At 38.6% G+C, this 22,505-nt stretch overlaps 1 protein-coding gene across 1 annotated transcript; it reads left to right on the plus strand.

Moving 5' to 3' along the window:
• Positions 1–115: 115 nt before the first annotated feature.
• Positions 116–22,505, plus strand: ATG3 (autophagy related 3). The gene is made up of 12 exons (XM_048293983.1): positions 116–291; positions 2,999–3,040; positions 6,186–6,235; positions 7,410–7,480; positions 9,206–9,313; positions 10,908–10,957; positions 12,858–12,939; positions 13,453–13,487; positions 14,238–14,393; positions 15,024–15,151; positions 20,546–20,614; positions 22,282–22,505. The coding sequence occupies exons 1-12, from the start codon at positions 220–222 to the stop codon at positions 22,361–22,363; spliced, it is 945 nt and encodes a 314-aa protein (XP_048149940.1). The 5' UTR covers positions 116–219; the 3' UTR covers positions 22,364–22,505.

Raw genomic sequence — 22,505 nt, forward strand, 5'->3', positions numbered from 1 at the left:
CGCGAGCCACGGCTCCGCCCCGCCCCTCCCTCCGCGCCTTCCCGCCTTGCGCGCGCGCGCCGTGTGTCGTCACGCGCGTGCGACGGGGGGGCGGGGGGAACGTGAGGGGCGGGTCACGTGGCAGGCGGGGGGCGGCAGCGGGAGCGCCGTGCCGAGGGCGGGGGGCGGCCGACGTCTGTCTGTCCGCCCGCCCGTCCGTCCGTCCGTCAGACCGCCGCAATGCAGAACGTCATCAACACGGTGAAGGGGAAGGCCCTGGAGGTGGCCGAGTACCTCACGCCCGTACTCAAGGTGCCGGTCCTGCTCTAGAGCCGGGATGGGGAGGAGGGACACCCATGGCCGCCCCCGCCCGCGGCCGCACTTCCCTGCCCGAGCGCCCGGGAGCCGCTCCGCTTCCCGAGAGCTGGCTGTCCGTGCCCTTGTCCGCCGGGCTCGAGACCCGCGGGTCTCGGAGGGCGCGGTGCTGGGCGTGCTGGGCACAGCCATCGGCCCTCAGCCCGCACCGGGCCGGAGGGGATGGGGCGAACCCGAGTTGGCGCTCACATCCCACTGGGAGGGGGGAGCATCCACCTGGGAGGGCGGGCCTTTCGAAGAACAGGTGTTGCTGTCCCTGCTTCTCAAGGAATGACTTACGTGTGTTCTCGTTTTCTTTTGAAGTTGTGAAACTTTTACCTGGTTCTGTGACCAGAGATTGAAATCCAAACGTACAGACAGGCTTGAGCCTGCTTTCCGGAATTGCGTTGCAATGGTTATTTTGGGTAAACTTTTTCAGCTAACATAAAAAACCCCAAACCAAAACAGCAAAATTAGCCACACCTTCGTTATGTGAGCAGATGTTACGTACCACAGCTTATTCCTGTGTCAGAATTACAGTATTAATGTAAGCTTCTGTGCACTAAAGTACTTGAGAATAGTAGAAATGAGCCATTGCATCCTTGTAAAGGTGGCCAGCACATCTATTATAGTTTCTGTTATTGTATATTTAGGTAGAAACAAATTATGGTTTTCTGCAGTTGTTACACTGCATCCCATTCTGTGACTCTTATCTGCAAACAATTTTTTGTGTAAATCCCAACTTTGTATATGATTGCTTAACTTGGCAGCACTTTTTTCACTACTGATTTTGGTACTTCTGCATGTTTTTGAAAAAACACTTTTTTTATGACAACAGTCTCTCTGCCTGTGGCTTTGTGGTTTGACCTTCTATGTGCTTTGCACCCTGCAGCTTACATCTCTGGGCAGACAGCAGTGACAGTCAATTATTAATTGAACTTGTCTTTCCGTGGTATGTGGGGTGCTCTTCTCTGGATAGTGGGCCTTTCTAGAGTTGCCCACCAATGTGAAATATATGGGTTGCGGTGAAGTTGTGACATAGGAAGGTGAGGTGACTTGTTTACCATAGTACAGTTGTTGCACAGCTGGCGTAATAGTGGAGGAATTCATGTGTCCAGATGGATTATTGGGAGGAGGCAGGAGTAGAACTCTTCAGAAATGGAAGGTGTTAGTATTATGTGTATATGTTCCCTTTACATGGGGTTGAAATAAGTACTCCAACTTGGTAACTTTTGAAAGAAACTAGACCTGTGTCTCTCACAACCAAAGAATTTACTTAGATGGAAAAATGAACTATTTGCCCTCAGGGAACAGAGGATGGATATTTTGCATGTTTTCTTTCTGTAATTCCAAAGACACAAGTTTGTGCGTGTTGCCTACTGCTTATGGTTCATTTTGAGGTGAACTAGTAAGTTGTCTCCATTGTCGTATTGCACAATGTGTTATTAAGGATTCTGAGTTTTGTAGCAATTCAAATTACTTTGATTTCAGTCGCTAGCACGTAATGATGTTATAATGTATGTACAGTGTATGCTGTTTTCCCTATCTTTATCTTTTTCTTAAGTGTATCTTCCTTAGAAATTAGGCAGAAAGGCAGTAATCAGTACGGTATGAAACAGCTGTGCTCCTTTCATTTGCCATAGCACAGGTGATAGCACAGACCAGGGTGAAGGAACAAGAATAACCAAGCTGGGGCTGCTTTTCTTTAATGTTTTCCAGCTGATTGAATAAGGTGACGTTGTGGCTGGAAGCAAGACATTTTCAGTTGCTGCTTTTAGTCTTGATAGCAAAAAAAAAATAGGGCAAGAAGTCAGCTATGCCATGGTTGAAATTGTATTATTTTTCAAAAGCCATTTTTGATAGCTGCAATGCTGGGAACAGTAAGATACCTTGGTACTTGAGGCTTTTCTGGAGAAACAATCAGAAGCCAAAACATAATGCACTTATTCTAGATTTGAATATGATAGAAGATGTGTTATCCTTACGCTTCATAAATGCTGCCTTTAATGCCAAAGTACTTCGGTTCTCCATGCAGAGTAAGTCTTGTGTCTGCTTGCCATCTATTCTTTCATCCACAAAATCCCCCACTACAATATGCAAAAATCGAAGCTGTTTGCGTGGGGTGCATGATGAGGGCACAGAAATGGGCATTAAAACAGTCTATTACTATTTAGTCTTCCTATTTAACTTATTCTACCCCAGAGAAGAGCTGGTTTGGTCTTTCATTGAATGACTTTTCTTAACTGCAAAACCCCATACTGATGCATTGCAGTGTTGTTCAGTACCTAGAACTCTGGAGTCCTTGACAGTTAGAGTCACTGATTCCAGCTGATTTTCTGTTTCTTACTGGCAAACATAATACTGAGTGCCAGTCATCTTTTTTTCATTATTGCTATAATTGGCAGTAGCAAAGAATTTTTATTTTGTATAGGTGATCATTTTTTATAATACCTCACATTTTGCAACAAATAATTTTGGGGAGCCTTATTTTCTAATGTAAGCTACCTATCAGCCATGGCAGAGGTTGCTTCCAGGCTGATTCATGGATCTCTGGACAGAACTAGTTGCAAAACAAAAGTGGAGAAGATGTTTGTCCTTCCAGTAAAGTGGAGTGTGTTGATTTGTCAGCAGTTCTCAGATTTTCTAAACTTTTTTTTTATTGTAGGAGTCCAAGTTTAAGGAAACTGGAGTAATTACACCTGAAGAAGTAAGTATTTAGAAACTTAAATTTATTTTGAAAGCAATGATGCCTTTTTTTAATGCAAAATGACCATGTTAAACAGATCATGGTTTTGCCAGTTATTGCTTCTTGAAACAATTTCCAGAAAGTGAAATTTCTAAGTGGCCTTCTTACTCTACAGATGAAGTTGATCAACATAATTACTCTTGTGATAGCACTAGGCATCTGAATGTGGGACACTTCTTTATTATGCTGTGAAAAGATTGTAAAGAACCTGGGTCTACAGCTCCATTTATCATGGGAGTTCAGGACTGAAGCAGGAATATATTGATTTTTAAAGTCTTTCCTCTGAGGAACTCAAAGGGGACCTTTTACCTTTGGAACAGTTTTTGCTTACTTCTGTTTTGGTTCCTTCCAAGGCTCTATGAAGATCATTACATATATTTGTTCACACCAATCATCCAATGATGATTATTTTTCCCTCTTCTCTATAGGCTGCTTTAGGCTACTTGTATTTTGGAGTGCTGCCAAGCAGGTTTTTTTTTTAAGAGCTCCAGTGCAAAGAGCAACAAACAGGATGTTTTTCCTGGAATAATAAGAACACTGAGTGTGTTGTGTTACTTTTAATTTCCCCGTTACACTTTTTCTCGTATTAAATTTTTACCGATCTGCAAATACTTTGTCTTTTCAGAGGTCTAATAAAACAATGTCAAGACTGTTAGGTAGAATGAAAGAAAAATTAAACAATGAAAAAATGTAAAGATGAGATGGAAAAAAAATGGAACAAATTATGACTGATGCAGGTAGATAATGTGGATAGAAGTATTTTTCCTAATATTGGTGCCTGCATTTTTCTGCTGTGTTGCCTGGCAAGCAAACACTTATTCTCTCTCTCTGACACAGAAGTACCACACTGAAAAACAGGCTTAGCAGCATGATGTTCTCCTGTTCTGATAACCATATGTGTGTGTGTGTGTAAATATTCATATATGTTAAACAATAATACACGATATTTATTATTTATAAACTAGAATAACAGAGAAGGTCTAGACAAATGTTCTACCAATACTTAATCCCTTCTTGATTTATGGGAGAAAAATTTGCAGTAATACTGTAAGAAAAGGCACCTTCTATAGAGTGTAGCAAGAACCACATGTACTACATTAAACACCACCAGGAGTGTGAATAGTCTGTGTTCTGTGTGTCACATTAGATGCTGCTAGGATGAATAAATTGAATCCTTCAAAACAGTAGTCAAGGGAACTGGTTATACAGCAAGATTAAATTTTTGTTAAATTTAGATGAAGCTGGAACATGGATCTACCGATTGTCCCTTTGACAGTCTTTATATAGTAATGGTTGCTAAAGAAGAATAATGACACTAGGATGTTGTCTTTGAATGAGTTTGGATTTCTTGGGTAATTTTAGCTATCTTTTAGTCTGAGACACTAACTGGTTTATAGATTTTTGCGGGGTTCCTGTGGTTTGCCTTTGAGGATGAATAAATTAACAGTAAGGATAAAGATGACTCATTAATCACACTCAGCACCTACTCCCTCTTTTCACTTATCTGTGTACTTGATTTAATTTCAAAAAATTCTTGTCTGTCATGAGTTCTTACTAGTTAATACCTCCAAAAGATGACACCTGTTTTAATTATATATGTAAATACAGGGAAATTGTTAAAATCATTCTTTCCAGGACTAGAATTAAGGTGTCCTAAAATTGATCTCCTTCTTCCACTTTGCAGTACTGATTCAAGTATGAGGTAGCATCAGTGCTTGAGAAATAGAAAGTGAAACCAACTAGATAATTTTGCTGCCTAAGATGAAAAAAACATAGATGAAATTTCAAGTGCTGTTCTAGGGCTATGTATCTGTTAGACCCACAAACAACACTGTTTTTTCATATTTAGTCATATATTTCAACACTGGGGTCACAGAGTTCCAATTCCTTGAGCAGAGCATTTTAAATAATTCTGGAGTTTCATTTGTGTTTATCATGTAAGAGATAATGAGTTTTAAAATTTCCGTGTCTATTGGGAGGATTTGCTGGGGTTTTTGAAAGAGATTTCAGTTTTGCTAGAGGCTTCTGTTGAAAAATAGGTGAAAAGGAAGCACTTTTGCAGAGATTAAGCCTGTTAATCCATGTGCAGTGCGTGCTGTGGTGTTTCCTGCTGCGCTGATCCGCCTCCCGTTGGAGCTCGCAGTGAGGAAGTGGCTGTGACCCGCTGCAAGCCTGTTATGTCACACTGCAGCAGCTTCTGGGCAGCCAGGGAGGGTGGTGGTATAAACTGGCACTTCAAGACAAGAAAGTACCTGTGGCAATAGCTGTGCACCTCATATTCCAAAGTGACTACTTCAAAGCCCACAAAAATCACTTTTCTTAAGTTCAGGCTTGCCTTCCTCAATTTATGTGTACAAAAAACAAGCCCAGAGGGTTGAATGTTGCTGGGTGAGTTTTGAGTATGTACACAAGTCTAGTGTGACGTTGCTGGCAAGTTTAACATGACAGTATCACTTTGAAATAGTAATGCAATATTATTAAAGGCTTCATCTTTGATACTAAGAACAAGCAGGGTGAATATTTTTTAAAACTATTTATTCGGAACAAAGTTACCTATAAGATGTTCAGTGTACTAAGTGGTAATCCATTTTTAGTTAACATCAGTGATTAACTAATATAGTGATGGTCATTATATAAAACATAGGCTGTTTCTTCCTTTGTTGCAGTTCTCTGATTGATTCAGTGGATTGATGGTCTCGCTTTTCTTACTGCAAAATTGTTTCGAACAGGGAAAGAATTAAACATTTTTTTTTACGTTAAGCTCTGTGTTGTCTTTGTAAAAGTTTGAATAGTGGCATATAAAAATAATTTCTTTATTACAAAGTAAACAAAATTCCTAGGTCCAGAAACTTTTTTGGTTTTTACTAGACTGGAAGGTAGTACCACAGCTTTTGAAACTCTGAATTTGCTATTTGAATTTGCTCAGTAAGCATTTTGGGTGAAGTCGATTTAATCTTTGCGTTTTCGTAGTTAGCTGAGAAATGGGGTTAAAATAAAGCATCAAGCTGATTGAAACGTTTGTTAATTACACAGTTAATTGATCAAAGGAATGTGGATTGTTTCCTTGGGCCATATTTAACAGTAATTTTTTTTCCTGCCTTAACAGTTTGTTGCAGCTGGAGATCACTTAGTTCACCACTGTCCTACTTGGCAATGGTAAGTAAAATTGAAAGAATTGTAAAAAGTTAGCATTCCTACCTGTGCTTTGGTGTGTTTCCATTGGCTTCAGCTATACAGTCGTCTCATTTCAGAGCAGTAAGTGGACGTTTCCAGTAGAACTTTCATGATGGCTCTATATTTAAGTCAGTCAGGGCTTACTAATTGCTGTATAGCAGTAGTTGAGATGAGGATTTGTTTGGGGATTTTTTTGTTTGTTTTTTTAAGGTTTTAGAGGAAATAAGCTGTTACATACTGTGAATGCTTTTAGTGCTTAGCTGCAGTAGCAGCATGTCTCCCCGGGTTTGTCTTGGTGATTGAAAAAGCAAAGGCCATGTGCTACTGAATTGCTAGGAAGTAGTTGTAAATGGTGTACTTTGACAAGCATTTGTTAATTAAATGTGTTCAAGTTGGCCCACAGCAGTTCATTTTGTGCAATTTGGAAATCCTTTCTGTTTCATGTACAGTAAGGATGCAAATAAGGTGCTTCCTCATGTTTTACTGTTGTCTTGCATTATGAAACTAATCTGCTCCTAAATGAGCATTGTCTGTGCAGTTGGTGTCATCAGGGTTTTGGCTCTGTACTGGACCATGACTTGCTGAAGGAAAAAATTGCTATGTTTGAATCTGCCTGCCCTTTTGCCATCTCCTTCAGAGAAAGCATGATGTTGAGTCTGGCAGCAGTTTGGAATGGGCTGTTTAGAATGTTAGTCTTATTTCAAAGCAAAAACCACTGAAGGTGAAGGCAAATGCTTGAGTAATGTGGAATTAAGAGTACTTAAGCACTAGTGACTATGGACAGATTTTATATTTATAGAGGTCTATTTTGTGCTTTTCTGAAGTTGCTTTCTTCAGACGTTTGCGACTTTGTTATTGCTGATCCTAGAAAATTTTATATAGAACAGATAATTCTGTCAGCCCATCTTTGCCTTGCCATCTCAAGGTGAAAGTAGTTTTTGAGGAATAAAATGGTTTTGATCCCAGAACAGTTTAGGGATGGCCAAGCTTTCTAACACCATACCAAATGTTTATAGGGAAGACTAAAGTCATAGCAAACCAATTCTGAGAATAGGTCAAGAGGATTATATAAAATGTTCCTGACACAACCTGAAAATAGAAGGGTTCTTTTGTTTGCAGGTCATCAAATTCTCAAATGGTGCACTTCATTTTACAGGGCTTCAGGAGAAGAGCTAAAAGTCAAAGCTTATCTGCCAACAGACAAACAGTTTTTGGTAACTAAAAATGGTAAGGCTGAAATTTAAATGTAAGCGTTCTTAGAATTGACAGCATGGTTGGCTGTGCTGTCAACTCTACTGATTGTCTGTATTGATAGGGGGAGCAAATACCTCCCACTTTGGATGCTCTGGCTTTGCAATATTAAAGAAGCTTTTCCTGCGCTTCTAAATTTTTTTTCTTAGACCACTTTACAGTAGAGCTTTATATGAGAAATAAAGCTTGCCTTGATGAAGTATAAATGAACTTTAAACATTATAAAAGTCTTTGTCTTTCCTTCAACTCATGTTCAGTTTCTAAAAGGAAAATACGTTTATTTTCCTCTTCCCTTTGGAAACTGAGGCTATTAAAAGAGTTCTCAAAATGTCTTTCATAGTGACACTGATACTTCTAATTCAAGTATGTAATTGATGTCAATATCTTTGTCAATAATAATCATAGATACAATCTTGAATTAATTTTTTTATCAGCTTCACAGTTGTATTTATATAGTACATGTGGTGACTACCTTTTTAATGGATAAGAAGGATAACATCTTGGCAACCATGGGGAAATCCAAAAGATCTTGTGTCAAAATGTGTCAATGCCATTAGATGAACCTTTACTACTAAGAAAGCATGAGGAGATTTTTGCCTGCACAGGGTTGTATTATATGCTTGGATTTTCCTTGCTGGCTTTTGGAGTCTTGCAGTGCACTATCATGTGAAAATTACTACAGTAGCGTTGGACATTTTCCTGGGATGCTCCTGATAGTTCGATGGCCAGTTGATCTGCTTTGTTTCTCTTCCTGCCACTTCTGAGGTTCCTCACTGCTGTGATCCTTCTTCATCACATTCCAAAATAATGTGTTCCCTGCTTCTGGTGTCACATTGGCCTCCCACCTGAGTAAAAGCTGTGGGCTATAGTTGAGACTGGGAGTCATTCTACAGACCTCATTTTGGAAGTCTTTGGATGACTTCACTGTGGCTTTCACACCCCTTTTGTCCCTTTCTGAAAGGTCAAAGAGCAGTTTTCAAATGCTGCACTTCATGCAGCAGATTTGTTTTTCTCCACATCAATAGAAAAGGAAAGAGCATTTTCTACATAGTCCTTGTTTATGCTATTGGAAAATACCTGCTTTGCCTTAATCAGATATTCAGTCTTTCTTTGACTGTTTTCTGAAAACATTATCTAAATCTCTGTTTGAATGGCTCTGTAACTCATTTGACAGAAGTTATTCTAAATATCACGTGAATTCTGACCTTCTAAACTTCTATATGTTAAATTATAATTAAACATACTTAATGTATTGCATAAATAGCTGATACAATCTTTTAGCAGAATTCTAAAGCCAAATGAGTTTGTAAAACTGATGAAAATCCAGGCAAAGTTGTCCTTAGTTGTTTACCAATGTGAAGAAAACTAACAGGTTTTCTCCAGTTGTTAGCAAATGAGAAGTTAATTCTTTTCTAATCCTTAAGAAATTGGATTAAACCGCTCTAATGCGTAACAGAAAGATGAGCTTTTAAGGCTACTGCAATCATATTTTTATATGAAATAAAATATCTAATACAGCACATCAACATATTTTTCTAAGTTCATACTTTTGCATTTGAAATACAGCCTTAGGATTCCTTAAATAAGGATCTATGAAAAACTGCCACATTTTAGAAGGCTTTGTAGGATAATATCATCCTCCAGTCTGGTTCTATATAAGAATGACTGACTGCATTCTTTTTGTTTTGCCATTTTTTGTAGTGCCGTGCTATAAAAGGTGTAAGCAGATGGAGTACTCAGATGAGCAGGAAGCAATTATAGAAGAAGATGATGGTGATGGGGGATGGGTAGACACTTTTCACAATGCAGGTATTCAAGGTCTTGCTTCAGGCTTTGCATTTGGTAATCTGATTTTCAGTTTCCACTCTCAGAAAGTAAAATCTTTCTTATATACAGATGTCTGTGTACCAATATCTAGTCTGGAGGAAATAAGTTACATTATCAGCTACCCACCTGATTGGTACATGAGGTCTAACTGTGGGGCTGTATGTGCTTGAAACAGGCTCCTTTTCAGAGATGATGGCAATTATTTCAGTATTCTCTTACTAAAGTTCTAGGAAGTTATTTTAAAATATGAGCTGCACAGTGCCTCATTCCTCAGTAAGGAAATCCTATGAAGAAGACATTAGTTTAAGTTATGGATGCTGTACTGAAACAAAGATGTTAAGTACACAGATTGGTGTGGGAAATGACCTTTTTTTTTACAATAAGCCCTTAAATGAGCTTGTGTTTATAAAGAAGTTTAAAAAATACTGCTTATATGAATCTCACTGGCTTTTCTAGCACAATGTCTTACAATTTTGGTTTTTTCTAATTGGCATTTATATTTGTTTTAGTTTGTTTCTTGATGTTCTATCATGTGTTAATACAATTCTGTCCTTCAAGGATGCTCTCTCCACCATTTCCAAAAGTACTCCTCTCAGTTTTTACTTTCTTTGGTGTAATTTTTTTTTGCTGTAATATGGAGAAAGTTCTCTGAATAGTTTGTCAGTGTGGGGACAAAAAGGGTTGGAGATGATGCCTTTTGTTTCTGTAGACATACATATTTCAACATTGGCAAATTTGAATGCATCGCAGTTCATAACCAAATGCCCCCACACCAAAGAAATGATTTGGAATAGCTTTGTCATATCCTTGAATTAAGTATGCAGTATCTGTCCCTGCTGTGAATAGACTCCTCTGCCAGGTTGTTCTTTCTGGAGTTGCCTGGTTTGGGCACCATACTGTACAGCACAGCTGTAACACTGACTAAACCTGGCCAGGTCTCTAAATGCTGTCAAATGAGATAAAATCTGTTTCCACAGCTGAAGTTAGTTAGATAAATGTACTCTGTCAAAGCAGAATCTTGGCATGTGTCCCAAAAGGTACTGTGTGAGAACAGCAGTAAAACTAGAAGGCTAATGGGGAGAAACTCAAGAGTGGACACTACTATGATTTGGGGTGGTTATATATTCCCTCTTCCTCTCAGCTAAAAGCATTGAGTGCTCTGCTACGTTTTGCTTTGTCATTGCTTTCAAGAAGCTCAGACATACTCATAAATGCCTGCCTTTTTCATGAAGTTGAGTTCCATTATTGTGATGTGAGTGCCTATCCTGAACTCACTTCCATGCAAAAATACCTTAAAATAGAAGTCCAAATTTGCAGAGTTCCATCACAGGCTTTGTAAGGCATGGCACATCTGTGCTTGTGGTGCTCTGTGTTACTGATCTGGTTTGCTTAGTGATGTCCAACACTCAGCATGTTACCAATACCAAATGAACAGCTTCTCACATATCAAGGTTGTTGTGAGATGTGACTTGGAAAAATGAGACACTGCTTTCTGAAATCCTTGCAAGCTCTTTCTATGCTATTCTCCAACAAAGAACCAAGCTTTTTCAGCACAAACTTCTTGTTCAATTTACAGGTGTAGTGGGTGCAACAGAAGCGGTTAAGGAGATCACACTAGACAGTAAGGTACTTGTTTCTAAATTTTCCCGTTGCTTTATTACAGGACCTGAAGGTAATATTAGTTTTACTAGTGGCAGTCTAGTACTCCCTGTGAAAGATTAAAATACGCTTTGTCACTAATTGTTTTGCAGATGTACGTTGACCCTCAGAGCCTGTGATTATTCTAAGCATGTGCATCTCCTTATTGCTGTGTTTACTGAGGCATTTGTCTTTTTGAAATGTCTTTAGCCAGTGTGCTCCTGTGCCATGCTTCTATTTTCTAACTGAAAATGAAATTCTGTTTACACTGATACCAGACATTTGTGTTTCAAGGCATTAATGTTGGGAGATCCAGCACGAAGAAATTTTTATATGGAAAAATAATGTGGGGATGTAAAGTATTCTTTTGTGATCTTCAACTACTGCAAGCAGACTTCTAACACATTTGGTCCAGTTTGACAGGTTTATGCCCTTCAGTTTAGAAGAGTTTTACCTGTTTAAATGTATACATCTTATGAAGTCCTCAGTTTCTGCATGTTTCCGAAAAGTCACTGCAGCAGGAGAAAAACCTGAAACTTAAATCCTCAGGAAGCACTTGAAATGCAAATTCAGCATGTTTCAGAAACATGGAGAAAGTCACAGAGACACAAAATGCTTTTAAAGATGAGTTGGTAAGGGGAGTTTTGTCTGTGTCCTGTGAGCAGAAGTTTTGGATTCTAAAAATTAGGGGAAAAGAAAATGAGCTGCCCCATGCTACTGCATAATTATAAACAGCTCAAAATGCTATCTATTTCATGAACTGTGAAGTGCAAGTATTTCAAATGACTTGGCTGAATTTAGTAAAAATACTGCTTTTTTACAAGTTAATAACATGAGGGTGGAAGAAACACTGTAAGGAATAACTAAAGTTGATCGCTTTTTCTGCAAAACACAATATTTGCAGAATGTTAATGTGGTTCATAACTGCTGTTGTGTGTTTTGCGTTGGATTTCATTTCTGTTGTATGTAGAAAACTTGCTTGCAGGTCCAATCCAGGAGGACAACTCTTTCCTGCTGATGTTCTGTTTGACAATGCACTTTGTAACTTAGTTTCTTACTGGTTTTGGTGTTTTGGGTTTTTTAAATGAATAAACAGCCACCTGATGCTTACAATTAGAGGAGCTTCTAACTGTAGTAGTTACTTGGAGTATACTCCTAAAGTCTTCATGAAACCTGTGGAAACTGAGACCTTCACCTTCTGAATTTCATTGGAGTTGTCTTGAATTCTAATGCTGTGCAAGGCCCAAAAATTGACTGTGGGCTTGTGCTGTATTTGTTTCTGTTGGAGTATGTTTTTTTGGAGAATGATGTCAAAATGTGATACCTTTTGTGTCTCTCTAGTGTTTTAAAACAATTACGGAACTGGACAGGGCTCATAGTGTGTATAACTGGGTGACACTTTTAGTCATATGATAGAGTTTTATGTAGTCCCACAAAAAGCAGGGGGTTGGACTCAATCATCCTTATGCATCCCTTGAGGTAATTTATGATACCTGCTGCACAGTTGACTGCGGTTTAGAACTTAATATTTAACTTACGTGTTTAGTCTTAGCTGTTTAGTCATTGCCTTTCATCTGAGATAGGTGGATCTTTTAACTGTTTTAACACCATGGTCACTTTTCTTTGTTTAGGAATTAAGTCATTCCAGATTGCAAAATCAAAGGAAAACTTCTTAAATTGATTTTTAACGTCATACTAGGACTTTTAAATTAAGATGAGTTAATAAGCAAGTATTTGAGTTCAGTGTAGTCCTTCTTAATATTGCGGAAATGATCTTTCTGGCTCACTGAATGTGTTGGCTGGACTTAACACCTTTAATTTTTTGGGGCTGTTAGGCTGTGTAGGTGCAACAGTCATTAAAGCAATATTTTCAATTTAACTTCTAAAGGATAATATAAAAATACCAGAGTGTTCAGCATCTTGTGAAGATGATGATGAGGAAGATGAAGGAGAAGCTGCAGACATGGAAGGTATTTCCTTAAGTTGGGTGGGACATATTTTATTTCAGGTCTTTAACTAAAGCAGTACAGTCTAAAACACCACTCATTCTTTGCATGGAATGCGTGCTGAAAAATTTCAGTAGGCATATGCTCTTTATCATCTTCTGTATGGTTTTACTGATGCATGTTTACTCTAACGTGTGCCAAAAACCTCTGCGAATGTTAGTGGTTGGAAAATTGTGTAGCAGAACAGGTCCAAGAAAGTATAAATTAGAGATTTAGCGCAGCTTCCTTGCAGCTTCAGACCTACACTTAAACTCAATCTGCCTATACAAAATCACTTAAGTATTGCTCATCACCTACTTACTGTAGGCTTGGTCAAATTTGTGTTAAAAAAGGCATAGTCTGGTTTGGGGATTGGGATTTTATTTTACTTGAATAAAACTTGAGATACATGTAGATTTTTTTAAAGTAGTTCTTTATGAATGACAAATATAATGACTGGCTGCAAGCTGAACACAATTTTATGGATCTTCTTTTCAGAGTATGAAGAAAGTGGGCTATTGGAGACAGATGATGTGAGTGAACAGTTCTCTTGTCTGTTACAATATAAATATAAGCACAAGCAAAGTAAAAATAATGATAACAAATGACTGAAATAACAAGCTTATGAGTTGTAGGGTTACTGAGCCTGGATTCCTATGGACTTGTCTCCTGCCAACCTACTGCAGTAGTACTGCTTGAACCCTTGGGTCCTCAAAGATTTTGCCCACAGAAATTCTCCTTGGTTTTGCTAATCCTTGTTGCTCTGCTTACACACAACACTCTATTCGTGAGAAGCTACAAAATGCAGTGGTGGTTCTTGGGGCTTACACGGGGAGGATGAGTGGCCTGTGGGTTCAGTAGATTGCACCAAACCATCAGAGTTTCATGAGAGAAAACAGAAAGGTCTCATTATTTGTGGTACTATCCTAAGGTCTCCATGAACCTGCATAAACTGAGATCTCTGCCTTCTGAATTTCACTGGAATTGTCTGCTATTTGTGAAAGAAGGTAGGGGGGTGTAACAGTGTAGTTGCTTACTTCCTTAAGAAATAGGACCTTTTTTGAAAAGTAAAAAACCCCACGAAAAATAAAACCAAAAAGTACTTTTTGGGGGAGAAGCTGATACTCCTCATTTAGAAATAAAAACAAACCTTATGTTGGGGGTTTTTATGCCCACTTAAGAATATTATTTAAGGTTTTACAGTTTTACATAACTACTTAGAATGGGAAAGCAGGGAATCCAAGCAAGGCTGTACTAATCTTGTCATTTTTACCTTGAACCAGGCAACACTTGACACAAGACAGATTGTAGAAGCTAACAAAACTAAAGTTGATGTTGGAGGGGAAGATGCTATTCTACAGACTAGAACCTATGACCTCTACATCACTTACGACAAATATTACCAAACTCCAAGGCTCTGGTTATTTGGATATGATGAGGTATAGCTATGCTGGGTTTTTTTTCTACTTCTATGAAATTAGACTCACTGTGTCAAATAGGCTATTTTGTTGCTTATTCACAGTAGAAATTTAAAGGGAAAAATGGTGACAATACCATTAAGCAATATAGGCTTGTAGGCAGGACTTTTACAGTACTTGCAGGAAGTTGGAACCATTTCACTAAAAACTGCACATGATAACTGAGCACATTTCAAAGAAAACCACTGGAGTTTTTGCTAGCACTGTAGAACTGGCAATAACAGCAGTGAACTCAGTCAAGTAAGCAGGTACATGTTTTCATCAGCTTCAAAAGGAAAGGAATATATGAAAGTTCTTCCCTTTAATCACTGGGTTTCTTGAGTTAAGACTGGGTAGGGCTTACTGCTCAAACCCCTCAGTGGGAACCTGGTTGATTGTCAAATACATCGACTTCACCACTCAGGAAAATCTCTGCAGTACTATTTCTATTCCATATAAATTTTAACACACTCAGTTCTTCCAGTGTACCTTCAGAACTTTTCTGTTTTAGATGCCTGTGATTTTTGGTGCATCATCTGTTACTGACATTAGAAAGGAGCAAGATTCTTTGTTAGTAATGCTTTTGTTCTCGTGTTCCTTGTTCCTCTATAGCAGCGGCAACCTTTAACAGTAGAGCATATGTATGAAGATATTAGCCAAGATCACGTCAAGAAAACAGTGACCATTGAAAACCATCCTCATCTTCCTCCACCTCCCATGTGCTCAGTGCATCCATGCAGGTAAGTCTTTGTTTCTGGTCTGAATCAGCCTGCATATACAAGGCACTTCACTGCTCTTGTGAAAGATTTTGTTCAGGTTTTCTGGACATATTTCCACAGTTGGCTGTTGTAGTGGTCTGTTAGCTTCTGAGGCAGTATGAAAGGAAGGTATCAGCAGTTCTCTGAGTTTGTTCCAGTGCTCACTGCAGCAACTGTGTTCTGCAGTTAGCACTGTCTTCTCTGATCAGCAGCTTCCCTATGGACTCCAGAAGATGGCAGACTACCAGAACTTTGTGAAATCAAATTTTATCCTTTCATCTCCTTTTTGGGGAGGGTAGAAGTACAGTGTATATTTCTGGAGCAGTAAAAGCTATTTGAACATGAAATAACAATTTATTTTATGTTAACTACCTTCTGCTCCCCTTTAAATTTTGCACTGATAAATAGAGATCCTGGAATTGCCACACCAAAATACCTGTTGAACACAAGTGCAAAACACACTTGTTTTTTTAGGGTATTTTCTGTTCCATTTTCCATGTTTCTCACCCAAGATATAGGGATCCCGTAGTTTGACTTGCAGCACAGATATTTTTTCTAGGTCTTTGAGAGGTGCATCTTGTCTTAGATGTAGGCCTAACATCATTTTAGGTGTCTTAGTGATACAGAGCCAGTATCTGAAACAGTGTAACTTCTCAGCTTCTTGACAGTATGAAGTTCTTGGAGATACAAGTTTGGGCTTTTACCTTTTAGGAAAAGATACACTTTGTATGATTGCATATGTTTAAAAAAAAAAGTCAGAGTTCAGATTGCCCCTTTAAGTTTAATTTCCTTTGACTTAAACACTTTGGATATCCATATCACTAGCTGAATGTCAAATAATCCACTTGTTGCCAAGCTTATGGTAGTTTTCACAGACCTAAAGCATTCTTGCTTCTGGTTTAGAAGTTATTTGTTCTTCTGGTTTAGCATTTTATTTGTTCATCAGTCTTTAGAGAACAGAGCAAGGGAACTTTGCAACAAGTATTTTATGGCTAATTTTGGCCTTATGAGGATATATGTTCATGTGCTTTGTAAATCTGTATATCATGTTTCTTCCAGTTCACAGTCCATTAGTCACTGCTTTTCAACAATGTTTGCTTTTGCCAAGTGGTCAGACTTACATATGGACAATATTGAGCAGAGAAGCCATTGTACAACTGGGAAATAACTTTTTCCCCTCTAGTTGTCAAGTAGAAAGTTTTGGAGTTGTAAAGTTTATTGTTGGTCTTTAAATCATCAGGTTTAAGTCTGCACTGACATGAAAATGTCAGTCTTGGTGTTCAAGAGTAATACAAGAAGCATAACTGGGACAACTGTAAAGCAAATAAAGAATAGGACAGAAAACAACATAAGGCCTCTGTTAATCTATGGGACCACCCACATGTTGAATACTGCAGTACAGCTCTGATCATCTGTTCTGTAGTCTGAGGTGAAGGTAGACTAAAACTGGAAAAGATATGGTAAGTTGTCTGGGATAACTGAAGTTACAAAGCTCTTTCCCATAAGAAATGCTTGAATAATCTGTGACCCTTTATCTTTGGGAAAAGGTGAGCAGGGAATTATGGTGTAAGTGACCTTCACTATGAATGACACAGAAGGTGAAGTAATAGGATTTAAGTTTTCTTCCGATAGTGAAACTGGTGGCATTGAATGCTATTCTGCTGGCGTGTTCAAAGCCAGGAAGAATTAATTTCTGTATGCACCACCTAACTAAACTGAGTATTTATTTAAGCAATATTATGTTAATGAAATAAAAATTTGTCAAGGTTGTTAAAAGTGTAGTTATTAGAAGGATTCAGAATAAGAAAGTTCCTGAGTAATTTCCAGCTGGAAATTAGTAGTGCTTTGGACAGAGCATTTATTAGGTGCTTGTTGCCTCTTTATTGAGCATGTAGTATAAGATAGGAAGCAGAACCAGATAGACCTTTTGTTTGATTAAGTAAGGTGTTCTTGTACCTCGTATGAACATACCAGTCTTTATCTCAACCTATTAGTGACTTTGACTGTCTCACTGTTTGCTGTCTGAAGGGTTTTGGACAAAAAATGGATGCAGCTTTTTTGTGCAACTAATGTTTTTGAAGGAGTGTCAAGTGGGATGAATGTAGGAGGGCTTAACAGACTGACTGGGAAGAAGATTAATAGGAGAAAAGGAGGAAAAAAATCCTGAAGCCAAAATTTAATTTGCTTTTTGTTTGCTGGAAGCATTGCTAGTAAATCGTTTGGGAAGAAGCTCCTGTTGATGCAGATTAGGAGGGCACTCTCAGAACAAAGATGCAGAGATCTTTGGGCATGACAGCCCTCGCTGACTAGGTAGAACTGTGGGTTTTATATTGGGCTGTGGCTGCAATGTGATCTGTTTAGCTGTAGTTATTGCTCTGCAGAGGTGTTAGCAGTGTACTGCCAGTCTGGGAATCTGGGTTGAGTCTCTTCACGGGTGAGAGCTCTCTGGTCATGTTTTCACTTCTTACTCTTCACCAGTGAAGTGCCAGTTCCTTTGTTATGTAATCCACATCTACACTTGAAGGAATGGTTTACATCATGAGACTTGTTTCAGTTTTAAGCATGAAAGAGATGATTGATAGTGGAGTGAGACAGGTTTGCTGCTAGCCTTAAATGTGGGAAACTGTAGCCCTTCTCAAAAAGTGATCTCATGGATCTGCAACCACTTAACACTGGAAAGAGTTTAAGAGGTAGTGTCGAGACTGAAGAAAGAGGCTAACAGCATGTATTAAATGGAGGTTTTAAGTATGTTTTCTTACACTCCAAGGTGAGCTATTCTGTTTTTTCAATTTGGTAAGGCTAACAGCTAAGAAGGTCTGAGCTTCTCAGTAAAAACTAATAGCCAAACTGTTGCTTTGTCTTTAATTCAGCTGCGAACTACCAGTGTTTAGTTATGTCTGCTGCTGTTGCTTCCCATGATGTTACAAGAATTGTGTAATGTAGGATATGTGTAGGATATATGTTTTTCTTGTGACGTGAGTATCCTCATGTCAGGCATCAGAGAAAGGAAGGAAATGGCAGTCGGATGCCACTGTCAGCTGCTTGAGATTGTTTCTATTTTGAGTAGTCAGTGAAAATTGTTCATCTTACAGCTCTTCTGTAAGTTGTAGTTCTTGTCAGCATTTTTATGGTACTGGAAGGAACATAGTCAACTTCCTCATTAATTGCTGTAAACTGCTTTAATCATGATTCTCAGCTTTTTCTGTGGGTGTTATGAAGGGACTATCAAACAAGTTAACTACTAAACACATTTACAATTAAATTGTACTTGCTTGCACTGATGCCAAGGGCTCATTTTTCTCCATTTCAGAATAAGTAGTGATGGGCTTCTGAATTCTTTTTGCTTCTAATGTAGTCTAAATATCTGCAGGGAAAGATTTCTAGATAGCAGGATATTTATGCTTACATTTCTTCAAAAGTTATTTCTTTCCATTGTAGCGTATACATATATTTTATGTTCATTCCGCCAAGTTTTCTTACAGAAGGAAACTGAAAACAGGAAAGAAACTTTACATGGTTTCTAAAGCACCTGCAAAACTTTTCATGAGGAAGTGTGTGACAGCAAGAATGACCATTCTGTGGCCATTATAGAATTACAGGTACCTGAGTAGTTCTTAGAAAAGAACAAATGTCATTAAGATGTACGAAGTTGAGCCAGTATGCTGTTAGAGACTTCTAATAGCTGCATGGTGACCTGTATTCTGTGCCAGTAAAAAAAATAGTCCGCAGTTATGCATAAGGTCAAAACTTAAGTTTTGGCAGTGGCCAGGCTCCTACAGAGAAGCATCTGGCCTTGGCACCTGAAATGGCATGTGTTCCACAGGGCATCATGGGGATCCAGAATTGGAATCAGCTCTGAGGGTTAGTTGATTTGCAAAGACCAACAGTAAATGACAAATGCTGACCTTTAGTGTTTCCCCAGACGTGCATGTTCCTGTTTACAATGTGTCTTGGTAACTTTGCAACAGCTTCCTTCCTTGTTTGCAGTCACTGGCACCATGATTAGCTGTGGGAGTAACTACTAAATGCCAGTTGCTGCTCAGCTATTTAGATTGACGTACTGCTATCAAAGCATGGTCAGAAAGTTATGCAAACTCTGCTTCCTACTCATCCTTGTTCTCAGTTGGCACTTTGGTTATTTTGGGGTGAGTATTCTAAACTACTGCTGCTCACTAACCTGCAGTGCTGTGTAGATGGATGCCCATAGCCCTTTATGATGTCACTGGTGAAGATTTACCTGCAGAATCATGTATTTAAAACAAGGTTGAAGTATAGATAAAAGTAAGATTAGTTATACAGCCTGGGAGTTTGTGTTAAACATATATAAATAAAACATAAACTAACATACAGTAGTTCTCTGCTCTGACTTGGTATGATCTTCATCCCCTAGTTTATGGGATGGAAGAACTGCCTTGAACACAAGAACATTACTTCCAAATTTTAACTGGTAATTTAAAAATTTGAAGACTTTATCATTAGGGGTATTCAAAACTAGAGCAGACAAGGTCCTGGGTGATCTGTTCTAGTTGACTGCTCATTGAGCAAAGAGGGTTAGACTAGATGATGACCAGTCTCTTCCAGCCCTGGTTATTCTGTAATTTTGTCTTGCATTCCCAGGATTTGCTTTGTACACAAATATTGTATGGTTCGTAGTAGGTCGGGGATGTCACTGATGAGAATGTAAAAACTCAGTGACCTGAGGAAATGTTTATCCTTCCCTGTAGTGCTTTATAATAACAGAGTTACAAGAGAGAAGAAACTAGCTTAGAAACTGTTGATTTGCCATGGAACTCAAGTTAGCACCAGAGAAAGTTTCCATACTCTAAACCAGTCCTAGAGCAATAGTTCTGAATTTATGCAGAGTTGGTTTAACCTGCCTTTCCTAGGAAATCATGAATAGTTTTAGTGTTTTAAACCTCTTCAAGCTTTACAAGTTTGAGTGCAGCAGAGGCAGCTAAAAATGTTACAGCAGTTTTTAGACATCATCTTAGGGGAGCATCTGGGGACTTCTGGCTGCTGGTCAGTATTACCTTCTGGGGACTTACCTGGGGGCTTTACTGGCATTTAGCAATTAAAAGTCACATTGGTGTCGAGCAGTATGCATTCACTCTCATTATGGCTCTCAGTCTGCATTGTAGCATACAACATATTTTGCTTTCCTTGTGAATCTAAGGAGCTGTTAAATAATGTTACATTCATCACTTAGTGTTAATTTTCAGTTACTGTTGCTGGTTTACTTTCTCAGTGAGCTGAAAATTTCCTCTTGCTGCTTCTGAAGCTAATAGTCCAAAATTATTTACTGTGCACAAAACCTAACCTTGCTGATGGAGGAGTTGCCTCTTCCTTAAAATATTTTTTTTCTGATCTGTTTTTCAGGCATGCAGAAGTCATGAAGAAAATAATAGAGACTGTTGCAGAAGGTGGGGGAGAACTTGGAGTTCACATGTATCCTTTTTCATTATTACATGGATTCTTGGAGACTTCTTGCACTGTAAGGGCTGTTACCTCAAGGTTCATAAACTGGCATACAATTATGTGTGAAAGCAGTGAACAGCTGCTTGGGGTAGCACTTGCTGGAGTTCTGGGAGGAGCTCCTTTGTGCAAACAGACTCCATTAAGTTACTGGAAAAACATGAGGTGGTGTTTGGCAGGAACAATGGGGAAAGCAGGTAGGTTTGAAGGGACAGGATTGAGCCCTTGCTTATAGGGTTGGGAAGGAGGTAGCTGTGAGTATGAAACAGAGATGCCAGTGTAAGAGGGTGAGATTGGAGGTTCACAGACCTCCATCCAGAGTGTAATCACTGCTTAGTAGAGCAGTTTTGTATTAGATTTTAATCTGAAATTCATTTCTGAAAGATGTAGAAGTCCTGCAATTCTCTATTCTGCATGTGAGCAGTATCTTGGTAAAACAACCTTGCTGACAAAAAGCAATGAAAATCACTGAAACCATTCTGAGCATCACTATCAAATGCCTCACAATCAGAATTTTCTTTTAGGGAGCTGACTGATCTTAGTTATGCTTAGTAGCAGTTGATACTGTGCTTTCTGACTGGAGCGACCTCCACGTTAGAAGTAAGTGTGTCCTTTCAAAATAGTGTTCTCTGCTGTTATAAGGCAAGTAAGGAGGAATTCCTGGGCAGCTAAAGGTCCTGAATCAGTAAAATTCTCGTTTACTGTATGAGTTGAGACTTGCTCAATTTGTACAACAAGCAACTGGAACTGAACTGGAAAATAACTTCTCTATTCAAATCTCCTAGTCCTCAATAGTTGCAAGTAGCTTATTTTATTACTTTTTTTGTTATTACCTAACAAATTGGGGCATTTTTAACATGGGATTTCTTTACTCATTTTCATGGATCTTTTGTTTGTGAAGAAATAGTCCATGAGACTGATATGTCAAAACAGTAGGGTTTACTTATATCCAGTACCAATGTAACTTAATAGTCAGTTGAAAGTAGTGATTTCTGTTAATTTTTCCATTCCCTGTCTTCCTCTTTCCCACATGGACAGACACTTCAGATTATAATTGTTCAATATACTCTAGACTGCAAATTCAGGGCCAACATGTGTTTGAAGGTGATAGACACAAGGGAGCTCTTCTCTGCAAGGCAGACTGCTCTGGTTGGTAAAGCTAATCTCTGTACTTTCCCTCGTGAACAGGAAGGAGCTCTTTCAAAGGATGGTTCAGAATAGGAACTGATTTCTTTTTCTGAGCCACTGAAACACTGAGGAGAGGAGCCTGCTCTCCCTGCGACTACAGGAAGGTAGCTAGGGATTAGCCTTGCTGGGTAAAATTCACCTTGGCATTGTTAATAACTAATATTAAGAATGTAAATGAGGTTGCTAATGTTTGTGTGGTGTCTGCAGGATTTATTGAAAACAACTTCTGTTTCCCTGCATTATCTTAAACCAGGAAGGTCTATTTTTGGTCAAGCATTCAATGTCATTACCAGAATTCTGGAATATTAATCTCCCAGTCTCTTAACTCTAAAGTAGCTAGGTGTTATTTTCCTATTAGCAACAAATACTGTTGAGCAGACCATTGAATGTGACTTCTGCTTTGTTTTGCAGGTTTTCTAGCTGTTGTACATGTTCCTTAATAAGAAACTCAGGTACCTTCTTATTTTCTTGAAATTTGTACAGGCGGTCATTCCAACGATAGAATACGACTACACAAGGCACTTTACGATGTAACTAAAATAAGAGATGTGTTCCTCTAATTATCAAATCCTTTTTTAAATAACCCATCCATGTGACTTATACAATATTATACACAATTTCTGTAACTAATCTTTTATCAACTTGATGCATTAAAATAAAATGTTCCATTACCAGC

Source organism: Corvus hawaiiensis, chromosome 2 (genome assembly GCF_020740725.1).
Source record: "Corvus hawaiiensis isolate bCorHaw1 chromosome 2, bCorHaw1.pri.cur, whole genome shotgun sequence".
In the NCBI taxonomy this organism is placed as follows: Eukaryota; Metazoa; Chordata; class Aves; order Passeriformes; family Corvidae; genus Corvus; species Corvus hawaiiensis.

Bases quoted from the DNA above. Each gene is read 5' to 3' on its own strand.
- ATG3 (XM_048293983.1), top strand. From the start codon at position 220: ATGCAGAACGTCATCAACACGGTGAAGGGGAAGGCCCTGGAGGTGGCC. The intron at 292-2,998 runs GTGCCGGTCCTG...TTTTTATTGTAG, and splicing joins ACCTCACGCCCGTACTCAAG to GAGTCCAAGTTTAAGGAAAC. The intron at 3,041-6,185 runs GTAAGTATTTAG...CTGCCTTAACAG, and splicing joins GAGTAATTACACCTGAAGAA to TTTGTTGCAGCTGGAGATCA.